General features: G+C 35.3%; 1 protein-coding gene across 5 annotated transcripts in view; it reads right to left on the bottom strand.

Moving 5' to 3' along the window:
• CBR4 (carbonyl reductase 4) overlaps positions 1-17,967 on the bottom strand; it is a 136,612-nt gene that overhangs the window by 107,706 nt on the left and 10,939 nt on the right. For 3 of the 5 annotated variants that reach the window (XM_015087262.3, XM_027068689.2, XM_015087263.3), the window contains one exon: positions 6,860-8,326. The exons of the other annotated variants lie outside the window; for them this stretch is intronic. In XM_015087262.3, the coding sequence (XP_014942748.1) occupies positions 8,148-8,326 (179 nt within the window). In that variant the 3' untranslated portion in view covers positions 6,860-8,147. Of the gene's footprint in view, positions 1-6,859; positions 8,327-17,967 lie in introns of those variants that run through there. 5 annotated transcript variants of the gene reach the window in all.

Here is a 17,967-nt window from a genome sequence, read left to right as displayed (position 1 = left end):
ATTCAGAATAGGAGAAGGCTTTCCCAAACAACAACTAAAGGAGTTCACGACCACTAAACCAGCCCCACAGGAGATCCTAAGGGGGACTGTGAGTGTAATGCTGCAAAGACTACAAAGGACCAGAGACATCATCACAAGCACAAAACCTACAGGTAACACAATGACACCAAATCCATATCTTTCAATAATCACTCTGAATATAAATCGACTAAATGCCCCAATCAAAAGATCAATCAATCAATCAATCAAGATCCATCTATATGCTGCCTACAAGAGACTCATTTTAGACCTAAGGACACACGCAGATTGAAAGTGAGGGGACAGAGAACCACCTACATGTTATTGCAAATTAAAAGAAAGACAGAGTAGCGATACTTATATCACATAAACTAGATTTTAAAATGAAGACTGTAACAAGAGATGAAGAAGGGCACTGTATCATAATTAAGGGAACTATCCATCACAAAGAGCTAACAATTGTAAATGTTTATGCCCCCAACATGAAACACCCGAATATATAAATATATTGATCACAAACATAAATAAATGTATAGATAATAACACTGTGTAGGGGACTTTAATACTCCACTTACAACAATGAACAGATCATCTAGGCAGAAAATCAATTAGGAAACAATGTCTCTGAATGATACATTGAATGATACACTGAATGATACTTAACAAATATATTCAGAAATTTTCATCCAAAAGCAGCAAAATACACATTCTTCTCAAGTGCACATGGAACATTCTCCAAAACAGATCACATACTGGGTCACAAAACAGCCCTCAACAAATATAAAAGGATTGAGATCATACCATGCATTTTTCAGACCACAACGCTATGAAACTTGAAATCAGCCACAAGAAAAAATTTGGAAAGCCTCCAAATGCATGGAGGTTAACATCCTACTGAAGAATAAATGGCTCAACCAGGAAATTAAAGAAGAAATTTATATATGGACATAAATGAAAATGAAAATATGACAGTCCAAACCCTTGGTGTGCAGCAAAGGCAGTCCTAAGAGGAAAATATATTGCAATTCAGGCCGATGTGTGGAAGCAAGAAAGGTTCCAAATACAGAACCTAACCTCACAGCTAAAAGAGCTAGAAAGGCAGCAGCAAAGAAAGCCCAAAGCCAGCAGAAGAGAAATAATAAAGATAACAGCAGAAAGAAACAATATAGAATAAAAAAATTATAACAGATCAATGAAACTAAGAGCTGTTTTTTTGAGAGAATAAACAAAATTGATAAACCCCTAGCCAGACTTCTCAGAAAGAGAGGAGACCCAAATAGATAAAATCACAAAAGAGGAAAGATCACAACCAATACCACAGAAATACAATTATTTAGAGAATACTATGAAAATTTATATGGCAACAAACTGAGGCAATCTGGAAGAAATGGACAAATTCCTAGACATCTACACACTACCAGAACTCAAAAGGTAAGAAATAGAAAATTTGAATAGACCCATAATCAGTGAAGAAATTGAACTGGTTATCAAAAATCTCCCAACAAATACGAGTTCTGGGCCAGATGGCTTCCCAAGGGGAATGCTACCAGACATTTAGAGGAGAGTTAATATCTGTTCTTCTCAAGCTGTTCCAAAAAATAGAAATGGAGGTAAAGCTTCAAGACCCATTCTATGAAGCCAGCATCACCTTGATTCCCAAACTAGACAAAGACCCCACTAAAAAGGAGAATTACAGAACAATGTCCCTGATGAACATAGATACAAAAATTCTCAACAAGATACTAGCAAATTGAATTCAACAGTATGTTAAAAGAATTATTCACCATGATCAAGTGGGATTTACTCCTGGGCTACAGGGCTAGTTCAATTAATATATTGATTAGTGCAAATCAATCAGTGTGCTACATCACATTAATAGAAGAAAGGATAAGAACCATATGATCCTATCAATAGATGCAGAAAAAGTATTTAACAAAATATAGCATTCTTTCTTAATAAAAACCGTCAAGAAAGTTCAGATGGAAGGAACATTCCTTAACATCATAAAAGCCATATATAAAAGGCCCACCGCTAATACCATCCTCAATGGGGAAAAACTGAGAGCTTTCCCCTGAGATCAGCCAGGGATGTCCACTCTCATACTGTTGTTGAACATAGTGTTGGAAGTCCTAGCCTCAGCAATCAGACAACAAAACGAAATAAAAGGCATTCAAATTGGCAAAGAAAAGGTCAAATTTTCACTCTTCACAAATAGCATGATACTCTGCATGGAAAACCTGAAAGACTCCACCAAAAAAACTGCTAGAAATGATACAAGAATTCAGCAAAGCTGTAGGACATAAAAATCAATGTACAGAAATCAGTTGCATTTCTATACACCAATAATGAAGCAACCAAAAGAGATATCAAGGAAATGATCCCATTTACAACTGCACCAAGAACCATAAAATACCTAGGAATAACCCTAACCAAAGAGATAAAAGGTCTGTATGCTGAAAACTATAGAAATCTTATGAAAGAAATTGAAGAAGACACAATGAAGTGCAAAACCATTCCATGCTCATGGATCAGAACAAATACTGTTAAAATGTCGATACAACCCAAAGCAATCTACACATTCAATGCAATCCCTATCAAAAATAGCACCAGCATTCCTAACAAAGGTAGGATAAGCAATCCTACAATTTGAATGGAACCATAAAAGGCTCTGAATAGCCAAAGTAATGTTGAAAAACAAACAAACAAACAAACAAGGAGGCATCACAATCCCGGACTTCAGCCTGTATTACAAAGCTGTAATCATCAAGACACTGGCGAGGATGCAGAGAAAGGGGAACCCTCTTGCACTGTTGGTGGGAAAGCAAACTGGCGCAGCCAGTCTGCAAAACAGTATGGAGGTTTCTCAAAAAGTTAAAAATAGAACTACCCTATGACCCAGCAATAGCACTACTAGGAATTTATCCAAAGGACATGGGAGTGCTGATTCATAGGCACATATACATCCCAATGTTTATAGCAGCACTATCAACAATAGCCAAATTATGGGAAGAGCCCAAATATCCATCAACTGATGAATGAATAAAGAAGGTGAAGTACAAATGCACAATGGAATACTACTTGGTGATGAAAAGAATTAAATCTTGCCATCTGCAACAATGTGGATGGAACTGGAGGGTATTATGCTAAGTGAAATAAGTCAGAGAAAGACAGATATCATATGATTCATTCATATGTGGAATTTGAGAAACTTAACAGACGACCATAGAAGGGAAGGAAAAATAAGATACAAACAGAAAAGGAAGCAAACCGTAAGAGACTCTTAAATACAATGAACAAAATGAGGGCTGGTGGGGTGGGAAAATGGGTGATGGGCATTGAGGAGGGCACTTGCTGGGATGAGCACTAGGTGCTGTATGTTAGTGATGAATCACAGGAATCTATTCCTGAAGCCAAGACTACACTGTATGTTAGGTAACTTCACAATAAATAAAAATAAATAAAATATTAAAAAATAATAAAAAAATAACCACTATGGTTATGGTAAAAAAATAAAAGATGCCTCCAAAGAAGGCATACAGATGGAACAGGCTCATGAAAAGATGTTCATCATCACTTATCATCAGGGAAATGCAAATCAAAACTACAAGGAGATATCACCTCATACCTGTCAGAATGGCTAACATCAACAACACAAAAAACAAGGGCTGGTGAGGATGTGGAGAAAAAGCAACCCTCCTGCCCTTTGGTGGGAATGCAAACTGGTGCAGCCACTCTGGGAAACAGTATGGAGGTTCCTCAAAAAGTTAAAAAAAAGAACTATCCTAAGATCCAGCAATTGTACTATTTACCCAAGAAATACAAAAACACTAAATCAAAAGGATACATGCACCCCTATGTTTATAACAGGATTATTTCAAACAGGCCAGATCGGAAGCAGCCCACATGTCCACTGACTGATAAATGGATAAAGATTTTATTATTACACACACACACACACACACACACACACACACCCCTCAACATCAAAACCCCAAATAATCCCATTAAAAATGGTCAGAGGACCTCATTCAACATTTTTCCAAAAAAGGCATACAGATGTCCAACAAACATATGGAAAGATGCTCAACATCACTAATCATTAGGAAAATGCAAATTAAAACCACAATGAGATAGCACCTTACACCCATCAGAATGCCTAAAATCAAAAAGACAAGAAATAACAAGGGTTAACAAGGATGTAGAGAAAAATGAACACTTGTACACTGTTGGTGAAAATGTAAATGGGTGCAGCCACTGTGGAAAATAGTATGGAGGTTCCTCAAAAAACTTAAAATAGAAATACCATATTATCCAGTAATTCTACTACTGGGTAATTATTTAGGGAAAATGAAAATACTAATTGAAGAGGATATACGCATCCCTATGTTTATTGCAACATTATTTGCATGCCCAAAATATAGAAAAAATCCAAGAGCCCATCAGTAGAGGAATGGATACACAAGATGTGGTATGTATACACACACACACACACACACACACACACACACACACACACTGGAAGATCACTCAGCCACAAAAAGGAATCAGATCTTACCATTGGTGACATCATGAATGGACCTAGAGGGTATTATGCTAAGTGAAATTAGACAGTGGAAGACAAATAACACATGATTTCACTTATATGTGGAATCAAAAACAAAACAAACAAAAAATAAAAACATACCCCTAAATACAGAAGTCAAGCTAATAGGAGGAAGTAATCAAAATGGGTGAAGCAGAGTGGGAAGTACAGGCTTCCAGTTACAGAATGAATAAATCACAGGAATGAAAGGTACAGCATAGGGAATATAGTCAATGGTTTTATAATTGTGTTGTATGGTGACAGATGCTACAGTTGTGAATATAAAGTAGTTGAATGACTATGTTGAATTGCTGATATTAACATAACATTGTGTGTCAACTATATACTTCAATTAAAAATATTCTTTTGAAAAAAAAAAGTTCTGCAGGTAATACTGATACTACCCTTATCTCAACTATTAGCCCAAGAATTCTAAATTAAATTTCTGGTAATTATTCAAACTAAGGTCTATTGCCTAAGAGAAAATAGTTGATTGGCTTAGCATAGCAAATTCAGGTGTTTTTTTTTTTTTAATGTTTATTTATTTTGAGAGAGACAGAGAGAGAGAGAACAGGGGGAGGGGCAGAGAAATGGAGAGAGAGAATCCCAAGCAGGCTCCTCACTTTCAGCTAAGAGCCCAATGGGGAGCTCAAACTCCCAAACCATGAAATCATGACCTGAGTCAAGATCAAGAGTCAGATGCTTAACCAACTGAGTCACCCAGGTGCCCCACAGCAAATTAAGTTTTAAATTGAAAGTAAGCATCAAAATTAGAGATAAATGACCAAAAAAGATAAATTACCAAAAAGTAAATCATAGGGATTTGATCAAAAAAGAATATTCCAGGATACATACTAAGAGTCAGAACAGATATATCTCAATAACTATCACCAACAACAGGACAAAGTAATGGACTGATGATCTTAAACCAAAAAATCATAGTGGTTTAGGGAAGCCTGGGTGATACAGTCTGTTGAGCGTCTAACTCTAGATTTCAGCTCAGGTCATGATCCCGTGGTTGTGGGGTTGAGCCCCAAGTCAGGCTCTGCGCTGAGCTTGGAGCCTGCTTGGAATTCAATCAATATTTGGTTTCTTAATTAGCTAAATGAATTGAAAACACCATATGGTCTTTATTCCCAGGAGCTCACAATGTAGTTGAAAGATGAAATGAATATTAAAAAAAACTTAATTATTAGATAATTTGAATATAGTTGACCCTCAAACAATGCAGGGGATTAGGAACACTGACCACCTGCACAGTCTTAAATCCATATATTGTGATGCCCAAAAACTTAATCATTAATAGCCTACTGTTGACTAGAAACCTTCCCAACAACATAAACATTGAGTGAAAACATTTGTGAGCCATATGTATTATATTCCGTATTCTCACAATAAAGCTAGAGAAAATGTTAATAAAATCACAAAATACATTTACAGTACTATAAGATATCCATATATAAGTGGACCCACATAGCTCAAACTCATGTTGCTCAAAGGTCAACTGTATATTTGCCAAGTTGTTAAGAATTCACTGAAGTTCTTGAATGGCTGCGCATAAAAAACACCTGCCAACTGATTTGAGCAACAGGATGCATGCATTAAATTGCAAACTCTACCAGGTCAGAGGGAGTAGGAGAATTCGCCTGGAATGGAACAGTAAAGGCTTATTTTACCTATTTCAAGATCTCTTCCCGTATTCTACTAGTTTGTTATGACCTGGGTGAGGGGGGTGTAACAGTTAAAAAGGTTTTATTTCTTGAAGTACAAATACACACACTTAAAGGTTAAACCTATCTGTAGCTTTAATGTCATTAAGTCAGTGAAATGTATTGCTTTCTTCCTAATCACCAGTCAAATCACCCTCACTGATGATTTCAGAAGATGTGATATCCAGAGAAAGAAACTCAAACCTATGTGGGATGTTATAAAGAAGAAATGCAGGTAGCTAAAGGCCTGCAGGTGAGGCAGCATTAGAAAAATGGCCTACTCCTCTCCATAACCTCTCCTACCTTAAAAGCATCAGCTATAATACTGGAAACCATCCAGACTGCTCCATTTCTTTTATGCACCTGGAACTGTTAATGCCTGATAAAATCCAAGTACTACCATGCTAGCATTTAGTAAACAATTTGATTAGTGACACTCATTTTACTCACACTAATTAACTTTCCTACTTCCTAAATTAACTTCTTTAAGTAAAGATTATGTTGAAGATAAATTTAAACTAATTTTTTTAAGGAATCAGGAAGCTTGACATAGAAATTAGATCTGACTTTATTACTTTTTATTTTTATTACTTTTATCACATTGCATTTATTTAGTACATCCTATTCACACCTTTGCACTGACTTGCAATATAAAATAAAATCTGTTTACATAAAATAATGTTCAGCTCCAATAAAACTTACTTTTTAAAGTGCAGTAAATATCTAAACCATATTTCAAAATGATAAATAATAAAAATCAACATGAATCCAGTGACATTTAAAATATCACACTATTCCCCAGAAAAGAGTTCAATGCAAAATAGATGTTGCCTGATATTTCAGTTTGTGTCTTCCATTCTCGGGCAAATATTTTCTTTTAAAATTAATGCTTTAACTGTTCCTTATAAAGACATCTTATTCACTGTTACTGCATATTTACTTAAAGTATCATTTATGCTATTCATAAGTAATTATTTCTAAAATTTTATAATAAAAATTATTACATTCACTCATACAAAATATTCTGAATTTTTAAAATGTCATAATTTCTTACACTGTTTTTAAGTAGTTTGCTAAAATTAGTGTTTTGAGGATAAAAAAAAACACACAAAAAAAAACTACTTCTATTTCCTAAGTTGATAATATCTATGTAGCTCATTACTATACGAGATATTAAAACCTTAAGGGTTATTATTACACATCACTTTGAGAAATTCTATAGGATGGATCAACTGTACCACACTTGTATTTGTAAATTATTTTGCCCAGCTGCTTAATCAGGAGTAATGCACTCAAAGAAATTGGATTCTAAATTTATGCCTGTATCTAACTGATGTTTTTTTCCAACCTGTATAAAAATTGATCTTCTAAGGCATATGTAAAAGGAATACAATGTTTAACTTTGGCAGGACTGCTAAAATACTGACAACTAACCAATGCCCTATAAATATTCTTATCTTAGCAATGGCTCACAAGGTTAACTTCTAGAGAATTTTGCCTGATACAATGAAATAATTCATGACCATCAGACCATATAATTTTTGCCACTTTCGCAACAAAATATGTAAATTAAAATAATGTCTGTTTATAGCACTTGCAAATGTCTATATGTTAAGATTGCTACAGCCTATAAGGTTCTTAGCATTTAGAAAACACAACTGGTCATACACTGTTCTTTTTAGACATATTCATATAAAAATGGAAATAGTATTTGTAGCATCAATAAGTTTGATTAGCAAATGTCACCCATGTAGGTATCAACAGCCCAAATACAAATAAATCAACAGCCCAAGTGTGCCTTTGATTATAATCACTATTTTAACTGAATAATCTATAAATTATATCATGAGTTGTAATCCCCCATCCACTACCAGAACATGCCCTGTAACATATGGTGATTCTAAAAGAAACACAACCGCATGTGCCACATCAATAGGTTCTCCAAACCTCCCAAGAGGGATAATTTTCTTTAAATGTTCTTCTTTCAGGTCTTTCGTCATATCTGTATGAACAAATCCTAAAAGAAAAATGTTTATTTAGTTGACACTTAGAGACACTAAGACATCTGCGCAATTCTAAATAAAAATCAATTTGCATCAGAAAGTTTGAGATTATCAATAAACTTGTTTAGGAAATACAGAGTTCCGCTAGCAATCAAGCATGTTCATTAAGTTTAACTGAATAACACCAAAATATTTGACTCCCAATTATTTCGCCCAATTCATAGCACAATACAAGTGGGTAGATACAACATGAATAAAAATTTCATTCCTTGGGGAACCTGTAGTTTACGGAAGAAACACTCACTTGTACCCCTAAATATAATAAAAGGACATCTGATGAATATCCTTATATATAAAGTATCACAAGAAAGTAATTTTTACTTGATTGAGGGTAGAGGGGTAGTAGGGTTAGAGGGAAGAAAGGTGGTGACATCAACTGATTCGACAGTTCTGACAAAAATTAGTTTCATTTGCTATAGCTAAGATAGTTGATCAGAAAGACCAATATTTCCAATATTCATAAGAAAAAAATCTTATGGGATGATCCAATTCTTTTTTTTATAAAGTTTATTTATTTAGGGGCGCCTGGGTGGCGCAGTCGGTTAAGCGTCCGACTTCAGCCAGGTCACGATCTCGCGGTCCGGGAGTTCCAGCCCCGCGTCAGGCTCTGGGCTGATGGCTCGGAGCCTGGAGCCTGTTTCCGATTCTGTGTCTCCCTCTCTCTCTGCCCCTCCCCCGTTCATGCTCTGTCTCTCTCTGTCCCAAAACTAAATTTAAAAAACGTTGAAAAATAAAGTTTATTTATTTATAATGAGAGAGAGAGAGAGAAGGGTGGGGGGAGAACAAGCAGGGGGGGAGGCAGAGAGAGGGAGAGGGAGAGAATCTCAAGCAGGCTCTCAGCTATCAGGGCAGAGCCCAACGTGGGGCTTGAGCTCATGAACCATGAGATCATGACCTGGGCCAAAATCAAGAGTCACAGGCTTAACTGACTGAGCCACCCAGGCATCCTTGAAATGGTCCAATTCTGATGCAAGCATAATACATTGAAAATTCAAAATTTAACATGGCATTGGTATATGAAATAAAGCTCAAAAAGAACATGTTCTAACGTGTAAAGGTTTATAGTATAAAGTACTATATATTACGCAACCAATTCTAAATGGTTCATACTGTAGATATATGCAAGAATTCTAAATTTATTAAGAAAATCTTGTGAGATTAGTCTGAGACAAATACATATTACCAATAAAGTGCTCAATTACATAATCACTATACTGTATAGTATTCAATCATTTAAACTTTTAAAAAGAAAGCAAATAATTAACCCTCAGGAAATTAACAATAGAAAAGATCTTTAAAATGTTAAGGTCATGAAAAATATATGGACTAAAAGTCAGACATGTGAAGTGAAACTTTAACGTGCAATCTCAAGAATACAGTTTTCAAAGTGGCTTATGTTAAAATTAAATTTGTCACTCAAATTGTAAATCAACCTAAATACAGTGACATTTTAAACTATAAGGATAAATGTGAACTAAACACTATACTGAAAATTAACATTAAGTCACTGGTTTATTATGTAATACTATGGTATTATTTAATTGTTCTTTGCCTTAGATTTCACTCATAAATATCCAGTTTCTGAAAAGTCTTATGAGAAATAACCATAGATTCTTCTATCACAAGGCCTATGACAGTGACAACTTTATTAGGGGAAAACCAGAAACAAATTGAATGTCTTTCAAAAAGGAACTGTTTAAAGAAATCATGGTATATCCACATGATAGAACAATGTATCTATGAAAAATGATGCTATAGAAGAACATTTAAAAGTGGAAAATAATATTTGCATATTAAAAAGGTGGTTACAAATGCATTATCCCATTATTAAAAAGAAAACAAAAATATATATACTAACAAAAAAAGTCCCACCAAAATATTAACAGTGGTTAACACTAATTACTAGCATTACAAGTAATGATTTTTACTTTCTTCTCTGTACTTGTCTGTACTTTCCAAATCATCTACAACAGATATATATTATTTTGATATTCAAATAAAAAGTTACTGAAAAAGATGCACAGTACTAACTTCAGATGATCTGTAATGAGGGCCTGGAATAACAAAATAATTTTACATTGTGAGATTTCACTGTGAAATAAGACAGTGAGACTTCACTGTTTCATTGTGAGATTACACTGTAAAATATGACCTCTTCTGCTACTACATTTATTTAAAAAGTCAGCAACATTTCCTTCAATCCCTTTCATCTTTAAGAACAATGAGATGGCCAGAGGAAAAAAGAATAAAGAGAAGCAGCTGACACAGATAACACTGGATAACCAGCCTCTGCAGAATTTCAAGTGAACTGTAAATGAAACTTCATCTACAGTGAAGAGTCAGAATGATCAACAGGCAATCCAAATTACCTTAAAAAGCACTATCACGGGACTGCTTGATATCCAAAGTTTTAGGTCTTTGGACACACTTATTTTCAAAGATACCTCAGAGTGTATTAGGAAAAAAAAACCTATCTCACAAGTTTAAGAAGTTGAAAGCATTAGGGGCATCTGGGTGGATCAGTCGATTAAGCACCTGACTCTTGATTTCAGCCCAAGTCATGATCTCATGGTTCGTATTTTGAGTCCCACCGCTACCCCGTCAGGTTCTGTGCTGACAGTGTGGAGCCTGCTTGGGATTCTCTCTCTCTCTCCCTCTCTCTATACCCCCTGCTCCCACTCATGCTCATTCTGTCAAAAAAAAAAAAAAAGAAAAAAAAAAAAGCTGAAGGAATTAAAATTATGAACCTAACATTTAAAAGACATTATTTTCTCAAAGAGTTCATGATACACTTATTTTAATCTAAGGTTGTTTTAATTCTGGCAAAACTGGCATGTTTCTCCACTAACTCTCAAAGCCCTCAACAGAAAATCAATAATGTGTTTTAATCTTAAAAAAAAAAAAAGAAAGGAAAGAGAAAAAACTCAAAAAACTACAGTAAAAATGGTTTGCAAGAAAGACCTTGTGACAATCAGTTAGCAAATCCCAGGCTCAACTTCTAACTGGTCCTAGTAACTTTTTCTCAAAAGCAGCATTTTGTGGTAAAAAAAAGACCCTTGGATTAGGACACATTAAACTAGATTCTGGTTCCCCGCTCTGCTAATACTATCAAAGCTATGACCCAAGCAAAGTCATGTACTATCTAAAACTGTATGACTATTTCTGTATCATATAATAAGTACATTGAAAATGATGGACCTCTGAGATTTCCTTTAGCTCTACAAAACTATGATTCAAAGACAAAAAGTATGCCTCATTAAATGACTACTTAACTTGAAGATTAGGAAAGTGGGCTCCCCTACAAGGACCCTCAAGTAGAATAGCTCCAATTCAGGAAGCGCTAATGCTAATCTAGGTTTTTATTCATTCTGTGTGGAAAGAAACTCATTTGCCCAGCTTCCGGCTGGATACCAGTCCTTATGGGTCTGTCCTTTTGGACACAAAGAATAAGGCCACACAATCTGTGAGAGGCCATTTGAAGGCATTCCGCCTTGGAAAAAAAAAGACAGATCTAGAACAGAGCATGAGGTACTGAAAAGCAAATCTTAGATTTAAATAGTGAGACAAGGTTTTTTGGGTTTGGTTTTGTTTTGTTGAGAGAGAGAGAGAGAGAGAGAGAGAGAGAGAGAGAGAGAGAGAGGGAGGGAGAGGGAGAGAGTGAGAGACACGAGCGCACACACAGGGCAGAGGCAAAGGGAGAGGGAGTAAAAGAATCTTAAGCAGGCTACGCGCCCATGAGTGAGATCATAACCTGAGGCAAAATCAAAAGTTGGACACTTAACCAGCTGAACTACCCAGGCACCCCAAAACAGTGAGACAATTCCAGTGAGGTGAAAAGAAGTCTTATGCCACAGATATGGGCCATGAGGGAAGACTATAGTCTTCCAAAAAACAACCAGGTAAGTGAGATACATGGAACAGAAAAAAGTATCTTGAAGCTTTTGATAAGATCTTGTTCAACTTTACAACCTGGATTCAGCCCTGCTACAATCTGTGTCCATGTTAGGTCGAATTTGAGAAGGAGAGAGATGTGTGTCCCCTGAATCCAGCAATGATTGCAAGAAGTCCAGAACTGAGATCATGATGTTCAAACACCCACCTTACATGAAGATTTTCCCTCTACTGCTCAAGTTTGGATAAGGGTGTTATTTCATGAAGGGAAGTTTGCACAGATTCTCTCCAGGTCTTTGTTTTGTTTTGTTTAAATATGAAATTTATTGTCATATTGGTTTCCATACAACACCCAGTGCTCATCCCAAAAGGTGCCCTCCTCAATACCCATCACCCACCCTCCCCTCCCTCCCACCCTCCATCAACCCTCAGTTTGTTCTCAGTTTTAAGAGTCTCTGTCTTTGAATGAATAGTTATAATGACAATCCTCATGGGATCCCTGAGGATCCCATATCCATCCCTGAACTCTACACCGAAAGCCTAAAATAAAGTAGGCATGAGAGGCCAAGTTGAAAGGAAGGGATGAATTCACCAATACTGGCTTTTCCTCTTTGAATATGATGTTTGATATTGAGACCAAGAACAGGTCCAAGGAACAAGAACCTTTCTCTCGTCACTATCAGCAGCTTTTTTAATTAATAGACTTATTTTTAGAGCAGCTTTAGGTTTACAGAAAAATTGAGCACATTACCCCATTTTTCCCCAATTATTAACATCTTGCCTTAGGGTAGTACATTTGATGATCCAATATTGATACATTATTAAGTAAAGTTTGTAGCTTACATTAGCGTTCACTATATGGCTGATATAATAATTGTATCCACCATACAATATAATAATTGTATCCACCATACAATAGCATAAAATAAAATAATTTTATTGCCCTAAAAATCTGCCTTCAGCTTTTAAGAATTCATGTATATCATCCCCAAATTTATCAGAAATCAAATAAAAAACATGTAGCTAGTCTCTAATGATAAGCTACTCCAGGCTCTACCAAATTTCAATGTCATTTTATGCTATAGCTCATGAACCGTGTGATCCTCATTTAAAAATATATTCACAACCCAAGACACTGACCGCATATAAACAGCCTGTTGGATTCTCTATCATATATCATAAGACCTGAGCAGAAATATTAGTAGTCCTTAAACATGCTCATTTTTGTGCTTGTATTGCACAAACTGTGCTCTCCCCTTGGCCCCACAGGCCTCTCTTCCATATCATTATTACTTTATTTATAAAGTTCTGGAAATGTTGCTCTCCTACTTGCTTTACTACATATGTATTTACAATGCCTTTCAAGCTGGGTTATAAAAATTACAAACTACCAGTAGGTGCCACTGTCTAGCAAATGATGCTACTGATCACTTGGGCAATTCAGGGTTTCCAGCTAAATACAAAGCTGTCACTCCTTAAACAGATAACTGAAATGTATCCTTGTACTAAGTCAAGTGCATGTCTTCCACTTTAGTTCCACAAACATGACAACACACTCAGTAAATTGTTTTTAAAAAGGTACAGATAGGGGCGCCTGGGTGGCGCAGTCGGTTAAGCGTCCGACTTCAGCCAGGTCACGATCTCGCGGTCCGGGAGTTCGAGCCCCGCGTCAGGCTCTGGGCTGATGGCTCGGAGCCTGGAGCCTGTTTCCGATTCTGTGTCTCCCTCTCTCTCTGCCCCTCCCCGATTCATGCTCTGTCTCTCTCTGTCCCAAAAATAAATAAAAAACGTTGAAAAAAAATTTAAAAAAAAAAAGGTACAGATATACTCTTCCTCATAAAATCATGTACATGGTTCTTGTCCGATGAGAATTTATATTTGATAAATTCTAAAGAAAACATATTTCTTTTATCCATTTTTGGCTAGCTATATAAATAAACAGCATCTCATTTCCATATCTGTTGGTCACTACTTTAGTTTTGAGAGCTTTTATGTACAGCACAGACCATGTATTTAAATAAGATGCCAGGATTTTAGCCTATCACCAGTATTAACAATTGTGGGATGTAAACTAATTGATACACCTACCAGCTCAGGTATCAAGTCTTTGGTATATAGAAAGAATTAAAATAACCCCAGACACTTTTTTTAAAGAAGAACAAATAAGGTTGTTGTCAGAAACTAGACTAAGATTTTAACCAGAACAAATTTCATATGTCTTAATGTTATGTTTGTAAAAGCATATAGGAAAGCAGTGTGAAAAATCATCTCCCTATCAAGTGGCATATTAAGAGCACCAAAATAATATCTGTTTTGAGTAGCTGCAAAGCTTATGCAAGCATTTGTCAACAAGATTTTCTCCAAGTAGTAAATGTAAAAGCTCTTCAACTTAAAAGGGGGGGAAAGGGTAGACACTTAAGGTATCCTACACAAATAAATGCAATGCTGTACTACTTGTCAAAACTTAAAATGCATATACCCTTTGAGTCTTGGAAGTTTCATTCCCAGGATTATACTCATATACTCATACATGTACAAGATAAATTGCACACAGGTACTGTCACCACATTATTAGTTATAATGGCAAAAGATCAGAAGCAACCCAAATGCCCATCAAGAGGCAACAGGTTAAATAAATTATGGTACACCCCTAAGACAGACATTATTGTCTTTTAATACAGCCACTAAAAGTGATACAGCAGTCACATAAGACCACATATTGTATGATTTCATTTATATGAACTGTATCAGAATAGGGAACTCTACAGAGACAGAAAGTAGGTTATTAGTGGTTGCTAGAAGCTGGGGAGATTGGAGGGAAATGGGGAGTGAATGCTAACGGCTACAGGTTTCTTTTGGGATGATGAAAATGTTCTAAAATGTATTGTGGTGATGATAGAACAATTCTTTGACTATACTAAAACCACTGAAGTGCACACTTTAAATGGGTGAACTGCATGACATATGAGTTATACTTCCATAAAGCTGAGATTTTAAAAATGTAAAGCAATTCTATATAGAATAATATGGAATCAACTCCAAGATACACTACTGCACTATGAATAAAGCCAAGGTACAGAACTCTACGAACAGCATGATACAATTTGTGCTTTCTTTTTATATATATATTTATATATTCACATATTGTATATTCACATAAATACAGATTTATATTTTTATATATTATATGTATTTATACACACACACATACTTTATTGGGTTGTGTGTGAAATACTGAAGACTCTAGTTAACTCTAGTGGTTGCTTTTGAGAAAAGAAACTAGATGATTAGAGAAGACTCACTTTTCAATCTATGCCTTTTTATACTTTTGAATTTTGTACCATGTTTGTGTTATCTACTGAAAACACGTTTCAAGTTATGTACCCATTATAGTTTCAATTTATCAAATATTGTTTCTCATATTCAGTAATTTCTAATCAGTGAGATTTATCCATGATGAGAAATTTATTTTATATTTGAATACCAAAGCTTAGTAACTAATTGATCTTTAAAAAGTCAATAATATTAGGCAGGGATTAATGGCCTAATTTATTATTTTCCCTTTCTTGCTTTTTCTGTTATGATTTGCTTCTTAATCGTTTTCCTTAACTGGAAACTCCATTTGAAGGTGACCAGGAAAACTGACATAAGAAGAAACATATTTGTTAATTCTGAGGTTTGTCAGTTCTATTAAAAGACATGACAAATCTGGTTGAAATTACTACCCAAAATAAATAAATAATCCACAGAATCAATTTAATTCTTCTACTTCCACTTCCACTTCACTTCTGACCAATAAACATATTCAGACTATGAATCCTGCTATATATGTATCCCCAACATAAGAAAAGTTACCCTATGAAATGGCCACATTTTTAGCAATAAGGTTTTTTTTCTGTAGTACAAATTGGCACTGGAAAGTCAAATCTTTAGGAAAGGCTATACAAACACACTTCCATTAACACTCATAAAACTTCCCTTTGTATACAAACTGGATTCCCACTATTTAGTCTGTTGCCTTGACGACTGATTCACTGTGACAAAATTAAGCATTCCTTCTTCAGTGTTTCCATAGCATCATATATATATATGTTCCTCTACTTTATATTCATCATACAGCATTGTAATTATCTGTTTACATGTCAGTCTTTGTCACTGTATTTAGCTCCTTGTAGCAGAAATATCTTACTCATTTTTTTTTATAATTTTGGAACCCTTACATATAGGAGACACTTCAGGAAATCTGCTGAGTTATTATTATGAGTTAGAAACACTTGCATTACCCTTAAATCATTCAACTTTTAGATCATCATGAACTAGAACTAACTCCTCACCACCCACACTACTGCAATCCCTAAAGGAGGGAAGCAAATACATACGTCCCAAATCTCAAGTAATCGAGAATCAAGTAATTCTGTATATGGTTTAACTAAGCTAACAGAAAAATCAACCAGGTTACATAAGCATACACAAACAGAAAGCAGTGTCAAAATGACTACAGGTTTTAGTTTATTTTCTTTTCTTTCCTCCCCTGCCCCCCCAAAATGGCTGTATCGAAACCACAGTCATTTATCAAATGTTCATTGAGATGAAGTCGCATTACAGAGCACAAGGGTTATCAGGACATTTTGACAATTCCCTGATCCCTGCTAGTTCAGCATCACTGACAAATAAAATACCAATTCCAATATACAAGCTGGAGTCATTAGTGACTTGAAATGGAAAAGTGGCAAAGATCTACTCCAACCTAACACTCTCAACCAACCAACCAATGAACCAAAATGTCTTTTCTCATATAGATAATCAATTCTTCAATACCTACAGTAAGCTAGGACAAAGATCCCATGGCTAACTGGCACAGGTATACAAAAACAATCATTTTATCCAAAAGCCAAGGAAATATCTATGCAAAACTTCTATCACACCATAATGTAGATTTGAGTTTTAGCACCTTTTTATCACCCTCTTTACTAATCCAGGTAATTTGTGTATGTTTTTGGTTTTTTTATATCCATTTGGTCCAAGGATACTTTACACTTTTTATAATAATGCCATGGTCTCATGTCCTTGGTAAGTTAAAACTTCTGTCTGTACTACCTACGATCTCCTGAACTGACAAATCACAAAGAACCAAGCTCTCCATTCTGCACCTCCAGTGAACAGCATTGCCACATAATTCACATGAGAACTAACAGCTTGTTAACCAATCTGCTGAAATAATGGACTTGTCAAAATCTTTTTTTAAAAAGATTAAACATCAACTTTGTACAGCTTTCTTATTTTTTAATTCATTTTGTTATTTTCAAATTTGTACATTTAAATGGTTCTAACTTCCAGATAAAATGATTTTTGATGTTATTGTGAGACTTCTTCATATTTTTGGGATACTGAACTGTAATGTTTTCTTAAAACTAGAGTCTATTTTGTTATACTGTCTGCTTATAAATTTATGGAATCCCAGATACTTGATGCAGCATCCGTAATTTTCATTTTTGGATTTCTAGCTGGATTAGTACTAATTTTATACATGTTTAACTGGTCTGTACACTTTGGGATGGTACTTGAGGAAGGTTTCTGACTAATCTTAAAGTCATTGTAATTAATACTTACCTATTCAACATTTCTGGCCCTATTTTGGCTGAAGAGTGACATATAGTTATGACCATTTTGCAGTGCATGTTTAGGAACTTAGTATGTTTTTATG

This window comes from Acinonyx jubatus, chromosome B1, assembly GCF_027475565.1.
Source record: "Acinonyx jubatus isolate Ajub_Pintada_27869175 chromosome B1, VMU_Ajub_asm_v1.0, whole genome shotgun sequence".
Classification (NCBI taxonomy): domain Eukaryota; kingdom Metazoa; phylum Chordata; class Mammalia; order Carnivora; family Felidae; genus Acinonyx; species Acinonyx jubatus.
The sequence above is the reverse complement of the archived record's forward strand: the minus strand, read 5'-3'. Positions and strand labels throughout refer to the sequence as shown.